At 38.1% G+C, this 19,621-nt stretch overlaps 1 protein-coding gene across 1 annotated transcript in view; it reads left to right on the plus strand.

Annotated features, from left to right (window-relative positions):
- Nucleotides 1–19,621, plus strand: part of RFX4 (regulatory factor X4) — a gene marked incomplete at both ends in the record, with an annotated part of 91,727 nt that overhangs the window by 41,402 nt on the left and 30,704 nt on the right. The window contains 8 exons of the mRNA XM_084290303.1: nt 3,709–3,922; nt 4,816–4,893; nt 6,369–6,532; nt 8,889–8,989; nt 10,812–10,870; nt 12,148–12,292; nt 15,328–15,426; nt 16,842–16,955. Coding sequence (XP_084146429.1) covers nt 3,709–3,922; nt 4,816–4,893; nt 6,369–6,532; nt 8,889–8,989; nt 10,812–10,870; nt 12,148–12,292; nt 15,328–15,426; nt 16,842–16,955 — 974 coding nt within the window. The remainder of the gene's footprint in view (nt 1–3,708; nt 3,923–4,815; nt 4,894–6,368; nt 6,533–8,888; nt 8,990–10,811; nt 10,871–12,147; nt 12,293–15,327; nt 15,427–16,841; nt 16,956–19,621) is intronic.

Consider the following 19,621-nt stretch of genomic DNA (forward strand, 5'->3'; position numbering starts at 1 on the left):
GTTTTAGGTAGAATTATACATTGGTCTAAACTGAAATTGACCATAAACCTGGATTTCATGACCGTTTTTTGCTGTAAGTATCTTTACGTGATCAAAGAATTAATTTATTGCCTTATCCAAAAGATGGTACCTCTGCAAACAGTTCATCATAATTCCAGAAAGAGAAATAGATTCAGATTCACTCCTCCTGCAGCTCTAGGAGTCTCTCACAGGGGCAAGATGCCTTTGATCAACTGACCAAAGGTGTCTTGTGTCTGTAAAAGCGATGTCTCTTTGCTCTCAATGAGGCTAAGAATCAGTGAGACTTAACAGCTCTTGCATTTTTTCCCCTAACCTGGATGCCTCTCAGAGTGGCTTTCAGGTCACATACTCTTCTCATGCCATCTTTGCAGTAGTTCTGATCCCTGTTTAGGAAGCAGGGAGTTTCTATGAACTGCGCTGCAAAATTCTTGGTCCCTGATAGTCCCTGCTCTCCCCTGTGAGGGAGATCATACATGGTCGCTCATATTTCACAGCCTCAGTAGGTATAAAATTGAAGTCTTCTGGTCCAAAAGATGATAACTACATCAGTAGTTAACACTCCAATTATTATGGCATACGAAGGAATCATTTGATCCATTGAAGAGGAGAGGTATAAACACATCTACAGCATTACCTGCATAGTGTACTTCTTCACAATAAATACACTCCTTGCTAGACCCAGCACAGCTATAACTGAGCTCTGGTTTTGTTTTCAGAAACATCTGATGCATTCCAGTTAAAAATTATGTAAATAAATTACTTTATGCTTTAACACTTCAGTCCCTTTATCACCAACTGTGCTGACCAATTGCTGCCAGTCAATGATTTTCATTCCCCTTCGTTGCTACTGCCAAGGAAATTTGGCCATAGAAGTGGTTAAGATCATCTGATTTCATACTGTTCTGCCTTCAGTCTTTTTATAGCACTGCTGCCTTATAACACTGCAAAGTTCAGAGCTCCAGTGGCACTGTACTCTTGGTCATCAGTTGTGAGGCTTTCTCTTTTGCAGCTGGGTTTATTGCTGTAAGCATGCAGATGGTCTCTATCACACTGAGCTTAAAAACAGTTCCACCACAGGTGAGGCATGAGAAAGCATCTAAACAGAAAAGTTGATTTCTTTCTGTCCTGCAGCTTGAAAGTCTCCAATTATATACACAAGAAGTTACTTAAGCTGATGGAAACTATATGGTGTGAAGGGAATTTTATTCTTTCTTTAAAGGAGTGCTGCAGGTACTGGATCCATGAAAGGAAAAACATTCTGCTGTTTACTACAAAAATGATTGTGTGGCTTGCCTGTTGTTCTCTTACAGATCAAACTTTCAAGCCTTGCTTATTGTATTAAGGGGGTGTTTTGTTGTTGTGGTGGTTTTTGCTTGTTTGTTTTCTGTTAGGAATGCAGAGAAGTGCTCAAGAAATAATCTGTGTGAACTGCACTAATGAGTTTTTGCCTTGTAGGATGTAACGATTGCTAAAGGAGGAAGCTGTCTGGAAAAATTTCTGTGTTAATTTAGCTATTGCTGTCTGTATGATTTTGATGCTAACTGGAGAAATCCTTTATGTAGTGTACTACCAAGTGAAATATACCGGACAGGGAATAACGCATAGTGGCATTCTACGACGTTTCTGAGTCTTTCAGTCTTATTTTTCTTTCTTGAGTTGATTTAAGGGGAAACTTGATATAAGAGACTGACCCCTGTTGAAGTTGTACAAACCTCTCAGTCTCTCTAGAACTTCTGCTGTCCTGCCTGCTGTGAGCTTTTCCTTTTTCCCTTTCCCTTAATAATTTGTGGTGGTAGCTCCCAGTAGCATTTCCTCTCCCCTTCCCCAGCCCCAGACATACTGCTGAGGCTCGCAGGGCAGATGTAGGTAGGCTTTATGGCTGGTACACACAGTGCGTGTGTGACAGCTGCTAGAGACCATAGTGGGGACTTGAGCTGCAACCTGGACTTGTTACCAGTCAAGCTAAAAGCCAAACTTCTACATCTGGTGTTATAGCCTCTTATATTCCATGTAGCTTGGCAGAAAGAGGGTCTCGTCATCTATCTGTAGCAGGGTAGGACTGATCTGGAGCCTGGCTTCTGCTGTGGAATATGCATTTTGGTCTAAGCCCTGATGGGCAGATTTGGAGCAGATAGCGTGGCTTTCTGAGGTATTGAAGATAGGAAATCCCATTCATATCACGTCAGCTATTTTAAATAAATCTCGCCTGGATTGTTCAATATTGAGCTCAAGATAGCTTTTATTTTTAATGGATGATAGGGAACATCCTGAGTGGGCATGGTAAGGGAGCAACATATAAGAAGGTTTCTGCAGCTCCCCAGGCCGCCTCTCAGCCCATCTGTGCTGGTAGACAAGATTAGGGCTTCCAGCTATTTGCCACTACTTTCTGTTGGAGATTATGGCATGTGCTGGTTTGCGGGTGAATGACTATGAGTGAATCTGCTACAGGAAAAAAAAAAATCACCTTAGTTTAAGCTGCTGTCATTTATACACTGATCTTTCACTATTTTAATTAATGACTTTATTAAAGCCAGATTATTTTACCTAAAGCAAACTAGGGCCCACTGAAGTGAACTGAAGTGCTGGTGGCACTTGGAAATCACTCCCCAGCAACTGCCTTGAGAGGATGACAAACACCTGGAGGTGGTAACCTCTCCTACCACCATAGCTGGATCCAGAAGTGAGAGTCTCACTGCGGTCTGACAGGCTGTAAGGAGAGAACTGGAAGGTCATTGAAAATCCCCTTTAGGAAAGTAGGGTCGATCAAAGGTACAAGAGCAAGACAGTTTTATGATGCCCTTTCTAACCATTAAAAATTTAACTGATGTGTTGGTGGTGCTTACAGCTGAGAAAATGAAGTGAATGTTAGCGAAATTATGGAGTGAATAAGATTGTCTTTGCTGCTTTGATGCAAGGGCTAGACAGGATAATCAGTGCTCTCATTAACACCTATTATAAAGCTAAGCCATAGCTCAAACTTGTGCCATAAGGCCACCAATCCATTCTTGTAGCACAGCCACACCATGCGACTCCCACTGTGCTCTGCTCAGGCAGAGTTACGGTGCTGGGCAGTATCCTCTGCGGATCTAAGACCAAAGATGATGCTAAGTGATGAAGCAAATAATTTCAAACTGTACATTTCCTAGTATTCACTGCTTTCAAGCACAAGCTTCCCCTACCCCAAAGTGTTTTCAATTTTTCAAACATTTCTGATAAGCTCATTTGCAGTGAAGACTTGTGCTGCTCGGGGATCAAAACAGTCTGAGAATCAGGGAGCTGAAACAACAGAAGGGCTTGTCCAGAGGGTCTGTACCTCTGCTTATTGCTAAACTAAAAGAGCAGCTGCACAGCACAGCCCTGCCAACAAGTAGCTTTAGGATGCTTTTTTTTTTTAATAATAAGAAAAAAAAATAGAAGTCCATTGTTGTCCTGCCCTGCAACAGCCAGCTTTATTGACTCTGAAGAGAGCTACTTTTACCACAAGAAAAGAAATTTGAAAACCCAATCAATGTATTACCACAATGTTCTGCTACTGAATCAATGCTTGTTAATAATAAACTATCACAGTCTGGTTTGCTGTAGAAATTATTAGCGTTGTCAGTTTCTCTTACCCCTGTATCTTTTTTTTTTTTTTTTAATTTTATTTCAACCAATCCACTTTTTAAAATGTACATCTCTATGTATCAGGTACCACTATTATGGAATTGCAGTGAAAGAAAACTCCCAGTATTACGATGTGATGTATTCTAAAAAAGGAGCCGCTTGGGTCAACGAGACAGGAAAAAAAGAAGTAACCAAACAGACAGTGGCGTATTCACCACGATCCAAACTGGGAACATTACTGCCAGAGTTTCCAAATGTCAAAGATCTAAATCTGCCAGCCAGTCTGCCAGAGGAGAAGGTAACACTTTGGAAATATTTTCTCGGCCTGTCTTGTTTTTTGTTGTTGTTGTTGTTTTTCCCCTGCTCGGGATGAAAGCTTTATCTAATGTATAAAGACTTTAAATTAGATTGAGTTTAATAACGCTCTGACTTTATTTATGGGAGGCTTAATTGCTTCTTATAATAGTAAGAAATATCTTCCCTTAGCATAGGCAGCTGACTCTATCAGCTGTACAACACGTCTAAAGCCTACGCACAGCCTTCTTTTAAAGTTATGTTGCATTCAGCAGGAAAGGTTTGAGGGTAACCGGATCACTAATCACTAAATCACTAATAACAAGACCCCAGACTTCAGTTTTTGCAGTATGTTATAGCTCCTTAATTTCTGAACCCATTTGTTGGCAAACTGAGAAAGATTCCTGATGCTTTCTTGAGGGGAGAGAGACTTAATGCATTTTGTATCCTTCTAGGCTGGAAATTAAGAGAATCCTATCTACACATATGACAAAAGTGCTCTGACTGCTCTTGGCTGAGCTTGCTAGTTTTCTGATGCTATTCACATGTGTAGTATCAATGTAAAGTGGACAAAAGAATAGGGTTTTATAGTTCTTTATGTCCTAATTAGGGCCACATTCTCGTCTTTGATCTCACTGAGGCTTTTTGCTCCTCTTACATTTGAAGAATCCCCATTGACATAGAAAAATCCATGAATTCAAAGGGAGAATTTACTTTTAAGAAGAAAACTCATCTTAAAGCTAATCTAACTATAGTCTGATTTCATTATTTTTGCAATTGTGCATAGGTAAGATAAGAAAAATCTTACTTTTTTGTGCTCTATATTCTTATAGTTTTAAAAGCAGGTTTCTTAAAGTAAAATGATCTTTTGTGTGTCTCCCTCTCATTCTTTTTCAGGTTTCTACCTTTATTATGATGTATAGAACTCACTGTCAGAGGATACTAGACACTGTAATAAGAGCAAACTTTGATGAGGTATGGTTAGAAGCTGCAGTTGTAGCTTAATGATACGTGAGGTATTAATGGATCTGAGAGCTTATTTTGAATATGATATTACAACCTTATGGTTTTATGGTGGCTAATCCTTTTCATGAATAATGAACAATAGCTATACTTGAGTACATAGTATGTCAGTGATAGCGTTAAATCTCACTTATAACATGATGCGAGTTAGAGGAATGAAAGCAGTGGGAATGTTTTTGTCTCTCCATCAGGATTAAGGTAGCAATATCGCCTTACAAGATGTTGGACAATCCAGTTCTTACAATGCATAAAGTGTGTCCATCACCACTCTTCCAAGCTTTGTGTTTGAACTAAGCTCTGTCTGAAGAAATTGCTCCGAGTGTTCAGCACAAACACAGGGCAGGTGCCACAGCCAACTTGGTTCCAAAATGGTTCTACTGGTCTGTTAACAATGGAAAAGGAGTTGGGAGACCTAAAGCCCCCCAGACACCCCGATAAACCTGTAGCTCAAGTTTCTAATTCCCCAGTTGTAGTGTAGTACAGCTAGGAACACACACACTGCTCAGCAGTTGATACGATCCATTAGAGATGGATAAGATTTGTTCCTGCTGGATATCTGACTGAATCTGAAGGTTTTCTGGCAGTGCATGCATGCAGCCCTATAATTACAGCAGAATGACTGCAAATATCAAACATTACTGGAACATAAGAATTTTTGTATCACATGTGAAGAAGGCCTCTTTTCTGGGAAAGCAAATCTGACTGTAGAGGTGCTGAGGGCCTGATTCAAATATAACACAGCTTCTGGAAAAAGTCAAAGGAAATGGGTCTTTTGACTGCCTTCTGAACAATGGCAGGGAATTCCCTCCTTTTTCCCATCTCACTGCTTAATTTTCACATTATTTGGATTTAAATCTGCAGCTCTTTTAAGTCATTGCACCCAGGCTAGGTGCTTTCATGAGAGAGAACTATTTTTTTTAGTATTACTTTACATTTTTTCACATTTTCTAATGTGTCTCCCAGATTTACTCCTAGCCATGTTTAAATGGGAACCGAGAAGTTTAATATAATTATTAAATCCGACATACAGCTTAGGGAAAACCAAACAAACCTCCCTTCCCTTCACTCCAAGCCAATTGATTCATTCACATATACAGGAAGTTTTGCTGGATCAGCCTCTGAACACTTTCTTAAGAGCAGGATATTATATTTTGCTAGGGAATCTGTTTGTTAAGATCAATGATGGGGAAGGGACTGAGAAGCAAAAATATGTAAATGACAAATATTTCTTACTGCACCTAGTGCGGTTACGTATATCAAGACAGATTGTGTGTGAAAGGTTTTAACTTAACCTTGCCTGTGTTGTGTACCATCAGTCTAGCTGTGGGGCTGAAACAAGCTCTATATAAACAGGGTCAATTAAGAAGTGTGTTTGTGGCCTTTGGTTGTTGTCACTGAAACATCCCTGCTTCTTCTCATGATTGCAGGTTCAAAGTTTTCTTCTGCACTTTTGGCAAGGGATGCCTCCTCATATGCTGCCTGTACTGGGTTCTTCAACTGTAGTGAATATAGTCGGAGTTTGCGACTCGATCCTGTACAAAGCAATTTCTGGAGTTTTGATGCCAACGGTACTGCAAGCATTACCCGACAGGTCAGTATAATTAGCAGCACTGACCACTTCTAGCTCAGTTGTCTTTGTTGTATGTCTTTTCCATACAAATGACAGCAGTTCTCAGAAAGCTACTTGTTGCCACCTGTTTCCTGTTTAAGTCTCAGTGTCAATTCAACAGAGCTGAACAGCTGACAGATTTGTGAAAAAATGTTTATATTTTAACATTTGTATTGTGAAAAGTGTGACATTTTGTGTGACGAAAGATAACACTTTCTTTGTTTATTAACATCAAGACGTTAGTCATGTCCCAACTTTCAGGGAATATCAGAAGCCTGCGGGCTGCAGAATGCCACATTCCTGTTTTCTGAAAGTTTCAGACACTTTTCTGCTAGTCTGGTGTAGCAACATAACAGGACGCTAAATAACAGTGACAATAGGAGCTGGCCTGGCTGCTCTGTTTGTAAATATTCCCATGCATATTCCAGCACTGCAGCCGAAGCACTTGTCTCTGTTTACACTCCTGGAACCCAACTGTTATTCTGCTTGCCAAGAGCAGAAAATATGAAGATCATACTTGTGAAGTCTCAGACATCCTGGATTAATTTAAATGCTATGCTATGATGAACAGTTGCATGCTTATTTTAAGATCACTTTATTAATATTAACAAGTATTTGAGCCCTTTGTTTCAAAACTCAATTTTCTTCTACAATCCACCTGGTAGATCTCATCTATTCTCTCACTACCTGGACTCATCTGAGTCCAGGAAGTCTCAATTATATAGATAAAACAGAACAGAGATCAACATTTCACAGCAAAAAGTGTAATCGCTGCAAAGTGTGACTGTCAACATGTTCACCCATTTGATTTTCCTAATATAAGCATAAGGAAACTTTCTTTTTCTAAATGTCTGTATTCACCTTTAGCGTTGTTTGACTGATGATTTTCTGAGGTTGCGAAATTTGTTTATTGCTCTAAGAGTTTGTTGTTGGTGTTGTATATTTGGTCTTCAAGATTTAAATACAGCAAGTGTATTTAAGATGTCATTCTGCTCTCCTAAACTGGTGAGCTTCGTTCACACTGTATGACTGCTAAAGTACAGGCAAAGTGTTTTTTCCATGAGAAACCTGTTGTAAGCATGGGCTTTCCTTGATAAGACATGTACGTTTTTACAGGCTTTGCCCCTCACCCCCCTAAAAATCTATTTCATTGGAAGGATTAAACAGAACAGCAGTCCTTTTCTCAAGCTGCTTAGTTCTTTCATAGCAAATAAGGAGAGACTTGAGTGTGAATATAGACTTTTGTAATGCATATAAAGGGCCAGATTGTGGCTATTAAGCCATAGCCTGCACTGGGGGGGGTGAAGAAGGGTCTCATTGCAATGGAAGTTCCTGAACGAAATCTTGCTGACTCAGCCAGAATCCTGAAGGACTTCCTGGGAATGAATGTTGGCTGTACAAAAAAAAAAAAAATTAGTGGGTGCAGCAGTTGTCATCCATCCCCTGTCCTGCTAGGTGTCTGTATGGAGCAGAAAAGGCCTGTGGGCCACAGTTATTTTACCACCTATGTCTTCAGTGCAATGTATGTTAGGAGTGCAAACAGAAAAATCTACCTGGCAGAAAGAAGGAAAGCTCCTTGCATCTTTCTGTTGTTTATGTATCTCGAGCATTGCTAGAGGCAGTGCCGCTCAGACTGGCAGAAACAACTGTTGCGTTCCCCTCCATCATACCATGAGTTTTTTCTGGAAACTGTCATTTTATACTGAGCAATTTACAAGAAGAAGGGCAGAGTGAACTTGCCTCCAAGTTTAGAAGGAAATGATGGGGCCATCCAAGAAAGAGTTATAAGGAAGAAGAGGGAAATCTCATCTGTCTGGGAAATTTTTTGTCCTCTGTACAGCTAAGCAGGCAGGTCCTGCATCACCCCTGCACTTGGTCCTGCCCATCACTGCCACCCACTTGCTGGCTTCAGCCTGCAGCATAGCTGGTTACTGCTTCACTTACACATCCCTGTGTCCATTTGTATAAATATGGGCACAGCTGACCTGAAATCCAAAGCTTGTTCTATTGTCTTCTTTAAAGAATTGTGATTTTTTTTTTTTTGTACAGTGTATTACAAGAATTACTTTTATTTCAAGCTAAAATACCATTTACAAGCATCAGTATAGTGCAGTACAGAGACTTTGATGCTTTTTGAGCTTTTCAGTGTGGTGCTATGTTTTTTCTTTTCCTTGAAATAGTTTCAGAAGCTTTTCTTCACGCCTACAGACCAAAATATGTTCAGCAACTCTGCAAAATAATGAGGTGTCAATAACTGACCCATAGTCTTTACATGTTTTCAGATTTTATAGTATAAAGCATGGAGTAAGTGCTTTGATGTAGTGATTTCTCTTTTCAGTTTGACGCAGGTGATCCGAAAGTTTGCAAAGCAACTGGATGAGTGGCTGAAAGTAGCTCTTCATGACTTGCCAGAAAACCTACGAAATATCAAATTTGAATGTATGTATTGACAAATCTCTCCTATTAATCTGGGAAGTATGTAATTTTTATTGATGACAAATTAATTGCAAGTACAACTAGTGTTCTTTTAAGAATTAAAAACTGACACTGTAAAAATCTTGCATTCACTTACAATCGCCACTTGGTCCTGAAAACCAGTTCCATTTAGTGAAATGAGGCACGGCTCAAAGCGAGAAGAATTACTTTTCCTTTCTTGTGAGTTTTGATAAGAAATTAATTTTGTTGATAGTAAGCAAACATTAGCGATGATATTAGGCAAAGAAAATTATTAAACAAACCTTTAGGCTAGCACAATTTGAATACAGCTTGAGGCCCTTGCTCAAAAAAGTGCCAGAGTTAAAAATGAAGGAGATCAAATTACCCTGTCACCACAGGAAAGGGCACTAGTCCTATTCAGACGTGCTTTGTAGATGCCTGCAGTGCACATCACCTATTGATAAAGCCTGCTTTATTTCACGGCTCTCAATTCTTTGCCTTTCATGAGCACTAAATTCCACACCACAAAGTTAAAGGGAGGAGAAAAAAAAAAAAAAAAAAAAAACTAATTTAGGAGAAGGATTAAGTATTTTGATCAGCACAGAAAATTAGAATTATATTTTACAGAGAACACTCAGAATGTAAGTTAGTATAACTCATTCTAGTTTGTTGAATGTTGTTTGTTAATTCATTTTAAAAGTTACAGAAAGTCAGAGCTGAGAATATGCTTTATTTTATCTTTGTCAGTTCAAAAATATCAAGAATCTGCAACAGTAAAATTGTTTCCAGTCTTGGAGGGAGAGAGAGAGAGAGAGAGAGAGGATGCTTTTTCCAGTCATTATTGAACTGTACTCTTTAAGTGCCTCTCTGTACAGTATAGGAACACCTACTCTGTCGCTACATCTAAGGCCTGTTTGGACAGATCAGCGGGCCTTCTGTGATTTTATCATAAGGAAAATCTTGAGTGCATCGTGGTATATACATGAGACTTTGTCCCTTCTGCAATCAGATCATCTGATTCAACCTCCTGATCAGAATTTGTGAAAGTGTATATAGCCAATGGAAGTACCAACAGAAGTAACTGCAAGCCTCGGTAATATTTGCAGCTCTTAAGTCACAGGTTTCAGACAAAAGATAGTCAACAAAACATTTTAAAAGCCCATTTTCCAAGTACAGGATGTATCTTAATACAAGGCCCATATCCTCTTGGAAAAAGCTAAAATAAGAGTGGAGAACTGGCAAGTACCTCCTGGGCCCTCTTTTGCCATAGCATGTTAGTCATCATGTAATCTCTTTCAGAAGCTTTGATCAAACTTTACCTGAAACTTTTTAAGATTTTAGCTCCTACTGATCCAGTCAGAAGACTTCCCCAAAACCTGTTTGCAGTAAGACTTAAGAAACTTTTCCAATTTTCAAATATAATGTCACTATCATTACCTTATGCCCACTCGTTCTTGCACCAACATTTTTCTTCCTGTTAAATAGTCCTGTCTTTCTGGTTTTCAGTTCCTTTGTGTTTCAAGAGAAAATTTGTTATGCTGAACAAGTGAAGCTCTTCCATTGTCCTCTACATTTCTCTTGTCATCTCATTATTCACAGCATCTATAAATCATCACTTGTAATATGCCTCTGTAAAATTGTTTTAGTAACTAGATTTAAGGTTTTAGGTCAAGGCTTAAGCTAAGTTAAAACTGGATACATACTGCCACAATTGTATGTAAGAAACTGGATATATTTTTTTTGTTCTGATTTTAATTCAGTATTTTCAGAGATGTTTTTCTTTATTTAGCACAGTATGTAAATATGTATCTTTTCTTTCCCATAGTGTCCAGAAGATTCTCACAAATACTCCGGCGACAGACATCACTAAATCATCTCTGCCAAGTAAATATTTCAGTTACTTGAGTTTGCAGAATGACATTTTTACTGACTTTTAAAATAATTTAATAAATTGACAATCTGAACTTTACTCAGGAAGAGATCATGTTAGCAGTTTGTCTCCACGATTATTACGACCATCTCTACAGAATCAGAAAATAATCAGCAAAAATGTTTTGCTAGACAACTGGCAACCTCTGATCATTAAACTCAGCAGAAAAAAAAAAAAAGAAACAAATTTAGAATTTGGTTTGAAGAGTTGGTTCATTGCCATGGATTATATAAGAGATGTTTCATTGGTTTCATCAGGGCTTGGATTAGGCCTATTAACAAAGCAGAAATATTTCTATATGCCTGACAAAAACTTCAAAGTCTATTTAATTATTATAATAAATTTCAGATGGAAATTAGTAAAAATAGAAATAAAAATAAAAATAAATAATTAAATATATCACTGAAATTTTAAACAGAAATATTATTGCAACCATAGCAGGTGAACATAAGAAAATACCCTGAAGTATTTGCTTTTCACCATTCAGTTTAGATTACAATTACCTATCAAAAAATCTTGAGGCCAAATTCTGTGTGGTATAAAATGGGTGGAGGATGCATTGAATTCGTTGAGGTTTCATACATGTATTGAAGCAGACAGTTTGTTTTCCCTATCACATTTAAAGATCCACATTTGAAAGGTATATCCAGCACCCCAAGTTAACTCTGAGAGTCAAAAAACCCACAGGAAGATGCTTCTGCATTCTGTGTCACTTCCTTTCCTATCATCCATCCCATCCTCCCCATTATCAGCAGCAGAACTCTGTCTCAACCAGACAAAAGGTGGATCTGATGCAGGGGCAAACAATCTTCAGCCTTTTCTTGTAGCTGAGGGAAGAATGGGAGTCTTCATAGTCTGGGATGGGGCAGGTTGCAAACCTATATGGGGTTTGTTTGATTTTCGCTTGATTTTTCCTGTTGGTTTTGAACTGAAACTGGTTAAGAAGCCAACAGATTTATATTTTTTGTAGATTGAGGAGTGCAAGTGAGGGTTGCTTTTTTGGATTTGTGGTGGACGAGCAAAACAATTGCAGTTGATTGAAACAGGCAAAATGACTGGGGAGTTCTCTGTGGTAAGAGGGCCCTGTAACAGGCATAAGATACCAATCTGGTGGATAGGGGTCCATGAGGTCCAATTTAGCAAACCTAGCCAAGGAAGTGTAAAAGGGGATAACACTTATTTTTTAATCTAATAAACCATGAAATAATGAATAGATTGGATTGGATTACAGGCATCAAGAACAGTGATCCACAGTGCAGACATCACGTTTCAAATGCTGGAAGACTGGAGGAACGTGGATCTGAACAGCATTACCAAACAAACCCTCTATACTATGGAAGACTCACGGGAGGAACACAGAAAACTCATCATACAATGTAAGAGCCGAACCCTCAAATAAAGTCAGGTGAACTTAGTTTCCTGTTGCTAAAAAAGCTCAGTGGAAGTAATGTTGTTTTTGCATCCATTGGTTTGCTTGGAGTCTTGCAATAAATAAGGAGGCATTTAACAAAATGTAAGGCAAAGCCCTGTCAAGGTCTTATATTTCAAGGCATAGATCTGTGCAACCCTCCATTACAAAGTTTCTTTTACTATCTCTAACAACCAGTGACGCAGGACAAGCACCAAAATTCCTTTATTCCTTTTTTTTTTTTTTTTTTTTCCCCATGGACTTGAACAAAGTATATCTATGCATTAACCATTGGATGTGATGAAGTCAGTCTACCCTGCTGTAAAATTTCAGGAGAGTTGTCTTTTGAAAGCCTTTGATACCAAAGTGGCTGTGTATTTGGGTCCCTTGTAAACTTTTTTTGGAGCCTTTTAAACGGCTCCATTTTACACAATATTTTCATAAACAAGATAATTTAATGGGGTGAAGCTTTTTTCCTGAACTTTTATGAATAAATAGAAGTCCTGTATTGAGAAAGCTCTTTGGCTAATTTAGATTCTTCTTAATATAGTGAAGGGCATGAACTGAAAAGTGACTTCGGAGATGTTGCCAAATTGATTTCAAAGATCTTATTTTGTACAATGGGCACTGCAAGGTTAACATTGGCTCTTCTTCCACACCTCTCTTGTCTCACAATGCTATCACTAAAGTATTCTCTCCAGTTTAGGGATGGGCCTTGCATTCTTTGCTAGTTTTCTAGTGAGATGTGCTTGGTACTCTTACCTGTCCTTCTTAACCCTTGATTCACCTCCTCACGTGGTCCTCTTCCCTTCTTAGCAGACAGAAACTTGACATGGCAACAGGGGAGGTAGTACACAGCAAGACCGGAGTCCAGAAGTTCGCTGCATCCTTCTGTCATCTGTTATGTGCTCAGTATCTACCCAACATCTGCCCACTGACCAAAAAAAAAAAAGAATTCTCAAAGTTATAATCCCTAGTAGCAGCAACAGTTCTACCTCTCATTCAAAAAATCCTCATTGTTTAGGAAAGCTTTTTATGTACGTGCTGAATATTTAAATACGAACTTGTGTCATCAAATCAAATGGAACTTTCCTGAATGCAAATGGATTTGAACATGTGTTTTTCCATATTGTAGGTCCACATATTCCAGTAAGCAAAGTAAGAAGCTCCCAGAAATGGTAACCTAAATATGCATGTTCAACATGAGTTGGGATTCCACTGAGATGTGCAGATACGTATAGAGCTTACTCTAAATCTTAAACCCCTCAGTCTTTGATGTATATTCTACTTGGCCAAATATCTTCTCAAAACTTTGTGCCTGATGACATGGAATAAGGCCTGCTTTCATGTTCTTGGTATTAATAACCAAGAAAGTACAATTTCCAGCTACTACAATTGGAAAAAAATGTTCATAAGACTATAAGTAAAGTTAGAGAAATGGAGAAAAATCATTGGGTAGAAGATAAGCTCTTCCCTACTCAGCTACAGTAGATGTCTCTGACATGGTTTCTCCTTTATTTCCCCCTTTCTCAGATCCTGTTGAAGTATTTTTAACAATCACTAAAGGCTAAAACAGTTACTTCTCTCAAACGGGTCATTGTACGCCGTTGCATTGCTCCATGGTTGCAATGCTCCTGCATTTTCTACTCTTGCTCCCCTCTTTGCACAGCATATGAATTACTTCATCTGTTCTATCAGGCAGTTTCTGTCCAGCCAAATACTCAGGTAAGAAGACAACATCTGAATTTCTCTGAGATCTTATCCTGAAAAAAGAGAGGCTGCCTGTTCAATAAAACAACAAAAAAAGATAAAGGGTGGTCCAAACATCATTGTTTACCTTCTTCCATGACTAACGTTTCTGACCATCCAGCCTTTGCAAATGGAAGTTAAACAAAGTTTTAATCAGCTGCAAAGCAACTGCTTTCCAGCTCATCTTGCTAATTCATCCTGGGATGCTATTTCTCCATTTAGACAAGGGAGCTTGTTCTTTGCATTAATTTCAGCCTCTCTGGCTCAGTTCTCTAGTTATCACCTTTAAACTTTGTCTCCTTCACCTCCCCCCATCTGCTTCCTATGGTGGGAAATTCCTCCCTCCTGTTATTTATAATTAAGCATAAATGGAAATGCATAGCACATTGAGATCATCCTGTGACACAGCAGGTAGAAAGTATCTTTCTTCTTGATTTACTGGGCCTTTTATTTTAGCTGAGTTGAAGAAGTTTCTTAGGTGTCAGAGCACATGATTCTTTGTCTTCTAGTCATTGATTCTCATAAATAAACTAGAGACTTGTGGTTTTAAGAGCTGCAGTTGAATGACTTGATTGTTTTTTACTTTCTGTAATAAAATATAAATATTTGTACTTGATAGAGGTTAAAAAGTATTCCGGTTGCTTTTTTAAACTCTTCTTGATAGCATTTGTGCATTGGTAGCAATTTGTTTTGAAGAAGTAGAAGTTTATGGCACTTCTTTGTGTGTGTGTCTGGCATTGCAAATAGATGATTTGCAGCAGTTAAATCATGTTTTTGCAACTAAAGCTTTATACAGAAGAGAGCACTATCAACAATACTCATCCACTTGACGCTTAGAAGATTCTTTATGCATTTCTAAATCAATTTCATGCATGACCTTTTTTCATCACCAGGGTCAAGGCCTAGCTTCACACTCTTCGTAGCAAACACCATAACTGTTTCACTTCCGGGCACCACAGACAGCTGAAGCTGAAATCAAAAAAAGAATTTTAAACAATAGGTCCTGATTTGCTCACACTTAAATACCACTTCTAATGACTATCATTTTCAGCAGAAGCAAGATGGAAACCAAGAAAGATTACTAGGTCAGCACCGAGGAAGATATGTGTTTTAGCTAAGCAATCCATTAAAAAAATATATATATAAATAACTTTTTTTTGTTGTTGTTATTGGCAGCTTTTTGTATTTTGTTTTTCTTTTGTTCTAAATGGGATCCAAGTACTGAAGTGGGCTGTTTTTTCCTTTGTCTGCCAGTGTATCAGGAGTTTGATCACCTTCTGGAGGAGCAGTCCCCCATCGAGTCGTACATTGAGTGGCTGGATTCCATGGTGGACAGATGTGTTGTAAAGGTTGGTAAGGAGTAAGGACCTGAGTCAGTGATGTACTTTATGAGCTCTATTCAGGTCATAGATTATTAGAAAAAAATAATAAAGATAAATAAATAAATAGAAGAGAAAGCCAAGCACAGTAATATGCAGGAGTAAAGCAGCAGTGGACAAAATCTTGCCATTTTTCATGCTGAATATGAGAACTGTTCACATTCAGGATTTTGGTTCATTGTGCTTGTCTATCCAACCCAAAAGATGGTATTCAAGAATGGAATAGGGCCAAGCTTTCCAATCAAATCAATATTTCAAGGGTATGGAGGGATGAGTTCAGAGCCATTCTAACTATGTGGTGCAAATGGAAATGATAATCTAGCTTGTCCTTTTAAAGTCTTACTGAAAAGAATATTTAGGCCAACTAATTCATTTATGTGCACTCAAAAGTAAAGAATGTCTAGATTATCATTCAAGAACGTATTTATATTGCTTTTTGAGTTGATTTGGGTTATACATTTTAGCTTAACTGGATGAAAAAACCTACTAACAAATCTTTTAAGAAAATTTTCAAAAGTGATCATGCATCATCATTATGTTACATAGACTATGTAACTATATGACCAACTATTTAAACTTCTGTTGCTAACTATTGTCTATATTAGCATGTTCCATTACAATTACACTCTTCATTCCAGATTTTGCTGTTAGAACTAATAAATAAAAATCCATGTTTAAATACGTTGCCTCTCCCCCTGCTGAAAAATATCATACCATACACAACAGACACTTCCCCAGATTACTTGAAATATTTTGATAGTTTTGGAGTACTTTTCTTTAATTAGTGGAATGCAATTCGAAATTCTGACGATAATTGTCTGAATTTCATGAAGAATTTGGCATGAATTTCATTAATTCATGGTATAAACCTAATTCTTTAACTTGCATGTGACTCTATGAAGTAAACTTTGAGGAGCTGATGCCTGAGGTCTGCTTTCTGGGAATTATTTTTGCTTGTAAAATGATTATGTGTATTCACAAAAATAAAAACATGAAGGAACAAAAAAAAAAATTAATAGTAAACTTTAATGTATGTTTTCAGCATAGACCAAGCACTTTGATTATACATTACTTCCTTGACTATGAATGATCGTGTAAGTAATTAGTTTAAGATGAAGATTGGGGCAATTTTTGGCAGTCCTTGCCTCATTTTATAAAGTAAATTCTGTCTTGGTTTTGGATAATTCTTTGTATTTTCCACTTTCTGAAGCTTATATACAGCTGCAAGTTGTCTTTCTGTGTGTATTTTTTTGATTTTTTGGTGTTTATTTTAGTGCAAAGGTATTGGTAAGTGTTTCAGTTTAAAAAAAGACAGATACATCACCCAGCTGTATCAGGTAGTGGAAATAAGTTTCTCTGTGTTAGATATATCTGTTTTCTTGCAGGTAGCTGCCAAGAGACAAGGCTCTTTGAAGAAAGTAGCTCAGCAGTTCCTCCTGATGTGGTCCTGTTTTGGCACTCGAGTGATTCGGGACATGACTTTGCACAGTGCACCCAGCTTTGGTACTTTCATTTTGTTGTAATAATTACATGTCACAGACAAAACAAAAACAAAAACAAAAAACAAAACAAAAAAAAAAAAACACACACACACACACAAAAAAAAAAAAAAAAAAAAAAAAACCACTAAATCCTGGCTTGTAATGTAGAGTTCAAGTGAAATGAAAACATTCCAGTTTTCGCCTGTCCAGGGCTCTATTCGAAAAGAGGCAGGGCTACTCACATGTGGAAATAATACTCAGATAGATGTCTTTCTTCGAAATCTAGCCAGAGGAGCTGAAAACATTACTACTTCCTTCTGTTTATTGTTAGCCAATAGCTGGAGATACCAGTCGCTGGAGATATCAGTCACAGGTCAGCTGGAGGAGTCGATTATGGGGGCATTCCTTAATGCACTTCAGTGCAAAGTCAGCCAGGTTACTCAAACCACTGTGACCATGTTATGCTAAGACTTTGCGCTGAAGTGGCTTAAAAGCTTCTTAAACTAGATTTGGCTGACTGATCATGTTTCTTTCCCCTGGACAGATTGCCTTCCATTCTGCTGGATTTCAGTTGGGATGGAAAGATGATAGACTTTTGTAATGAAAATGCAGGCTGTTTTCTATACAGTTTCAAAGCTTTACCTTGAGTCCTGGGATACAATCTGCATCAGTTAAATAATAATAATAAACAGTTTAAAATCTGTTAAAAGCAGAAGTGACTGAAAATGGGCTGTTGTGTTATGACTGCAAACTTTTGCAGTCATGTGCAACCAGGTTTTGTATGCGGGATATTTTTTATAAATGTATATTTGTCAGGATAAGTTAGTAGAAGATTAATATCAATTAACTTATAAAGGCACTGTACTGAACAATTGCAAGCTCATTTTTCTGCCAGATGAGTTTTGATGTCCTTTATGTCATTAGATGGTATTCAGTTATCATCACAAATAGGAACTCAGTAGAATCCATATTTATATTTCGATCTGAAACTACTTTCCTTAGTTTCTCCACTGTAAAGAATTTGTTAAGCAGGTATTGGTCAGTCACAGTTACACATAAGGTTAGTGAGCATCCTCAGGGTGATCACAGTTTTCATCTGCTTGATTGTGTTTTCAGCATTGTTATCCTGGTCACATCTATTCTGAACCTCTTCTAGGACTCATTTTCTCCTTGAGTCATTGCAGCTTTTCTTTCCTCATGGGCATAAAAGTAGCTGATAGTGCTTAACACAGAATCTTTCTGACAACGTTCAAAAATCCCTTTGCATGAATGTTGAGCAAATGTTGAATTTTGTGTTCCAGCACTTTGGGTTGCTACACTTCTCTCTGTAGACATAAACCCAAACCTTTGAAATTTACCAGCGGTCAACAAATGAAAAAACCATCTTGCATTAGTACAGTATTTAGGTTATACTGCTGAAGTCATGAAATGCTGACATTAAAGTGTCCCTAAGGATATGTTATTGCTACTGAATTGCACATTACAACATTATTTTTATTCCTACTCAGGATACATTGGTAACCTAATCAAGTATTTGCTGTTTGAAGGCGTCAGTAATAAAAACATCTTTAACCAAACAGGGATTCCCAAAATAGTTATCAAGCCACCAGTTGTCTGAAAGACCTGTGCAGCGATTCTCAGTTGTGATTTTTCACTTATTAACAGAAACATTCATGAACTTGCCATGCATGTAGAAAATGTGAAGACAGAATTATTCATTTGAGTTTGGGACCCACTGCAATGTAACATATAAGATCTACCAAAATAACTTACCTGTTCTCTCTCTCATGAATTTGGCTTGATTTTTGAGAAATTTAACTGCTCAGCTATGTTTGTGGGGTTTTTTGTTTGTTTTGGCTTTTTGCATCGATGAGTATAACTGCGTGTACAAATGCAGAATTCCCCTTCTATAGACAGACATCTTTGAACATTAGTACATTTATATGTCATCACAGGCAAGGAAAAAATGCACTGGTCCTAAATGACCAGTGTTTTTCATGGGTATTTGGTGTTACAATTAGAACTGGGCCAATAACAGCTCTCTAATTTGGTAGCCAAAGCAAGAGTTTATTAAAATAAATAGCCTCAGAAGAGTCCTGAGCTGGTGCTAATCACTGCCAGAGAAAGATTTCTAACCACAGGTCTAGAGGAATTGTCCAGTGGGAGGATTTTGTCACCTTTCCTGTTGAAACTCTTTTGCTTCCTACAAACCACTTAACCATTTGTTGAACCACAGTGGTCTGCAGCATGCTAGGGAGGTTCTTTCCTGGGAGCTGACGGGACATGACAAGCTCAGTCCCTGTTCTAACCCTTATTTCTGCAGAGTGGTGTACCCCCTGCTCAGGTCCAACTCCAGTGGAGGCAGAAGGAGCTCTGACCCTTCAGGTTTTCAGAGGGGAGACTGGTAACAATATCATGTCCTCATCCTAGCAGGGAGAAGCCTGGGGTTATCCCTACCTTATTTCCCCAGAAATGAACCAAACGTTATTTAGCCACAGATGTAAAACTATACTCATTAGTATTAATGCTGCTATACTTTCATTGCGAGGCCATTTGACTTATTGTTCATGAATAAGAGTCCAGCAAGTTCCAAGAGAATAGCCCCTGAATGTACATAGCTCAGAGCTAGAATAATTCTGCTGTGCTTATTGTAACACAGTTCCTTGTAGCATTTTACAACGTATGAAT

Source organism: Netta rufina (assembly GCF_964035555.1).
Source record: "Netta rufina genome assembly, chromosome: 1".
NCBI classification, from domain to species: domain Eukaryota; kingdom Metazoa; phylum Chordata; class Aves; order Anseriformes; family Anatidae; genus Netta; species Netta rufina.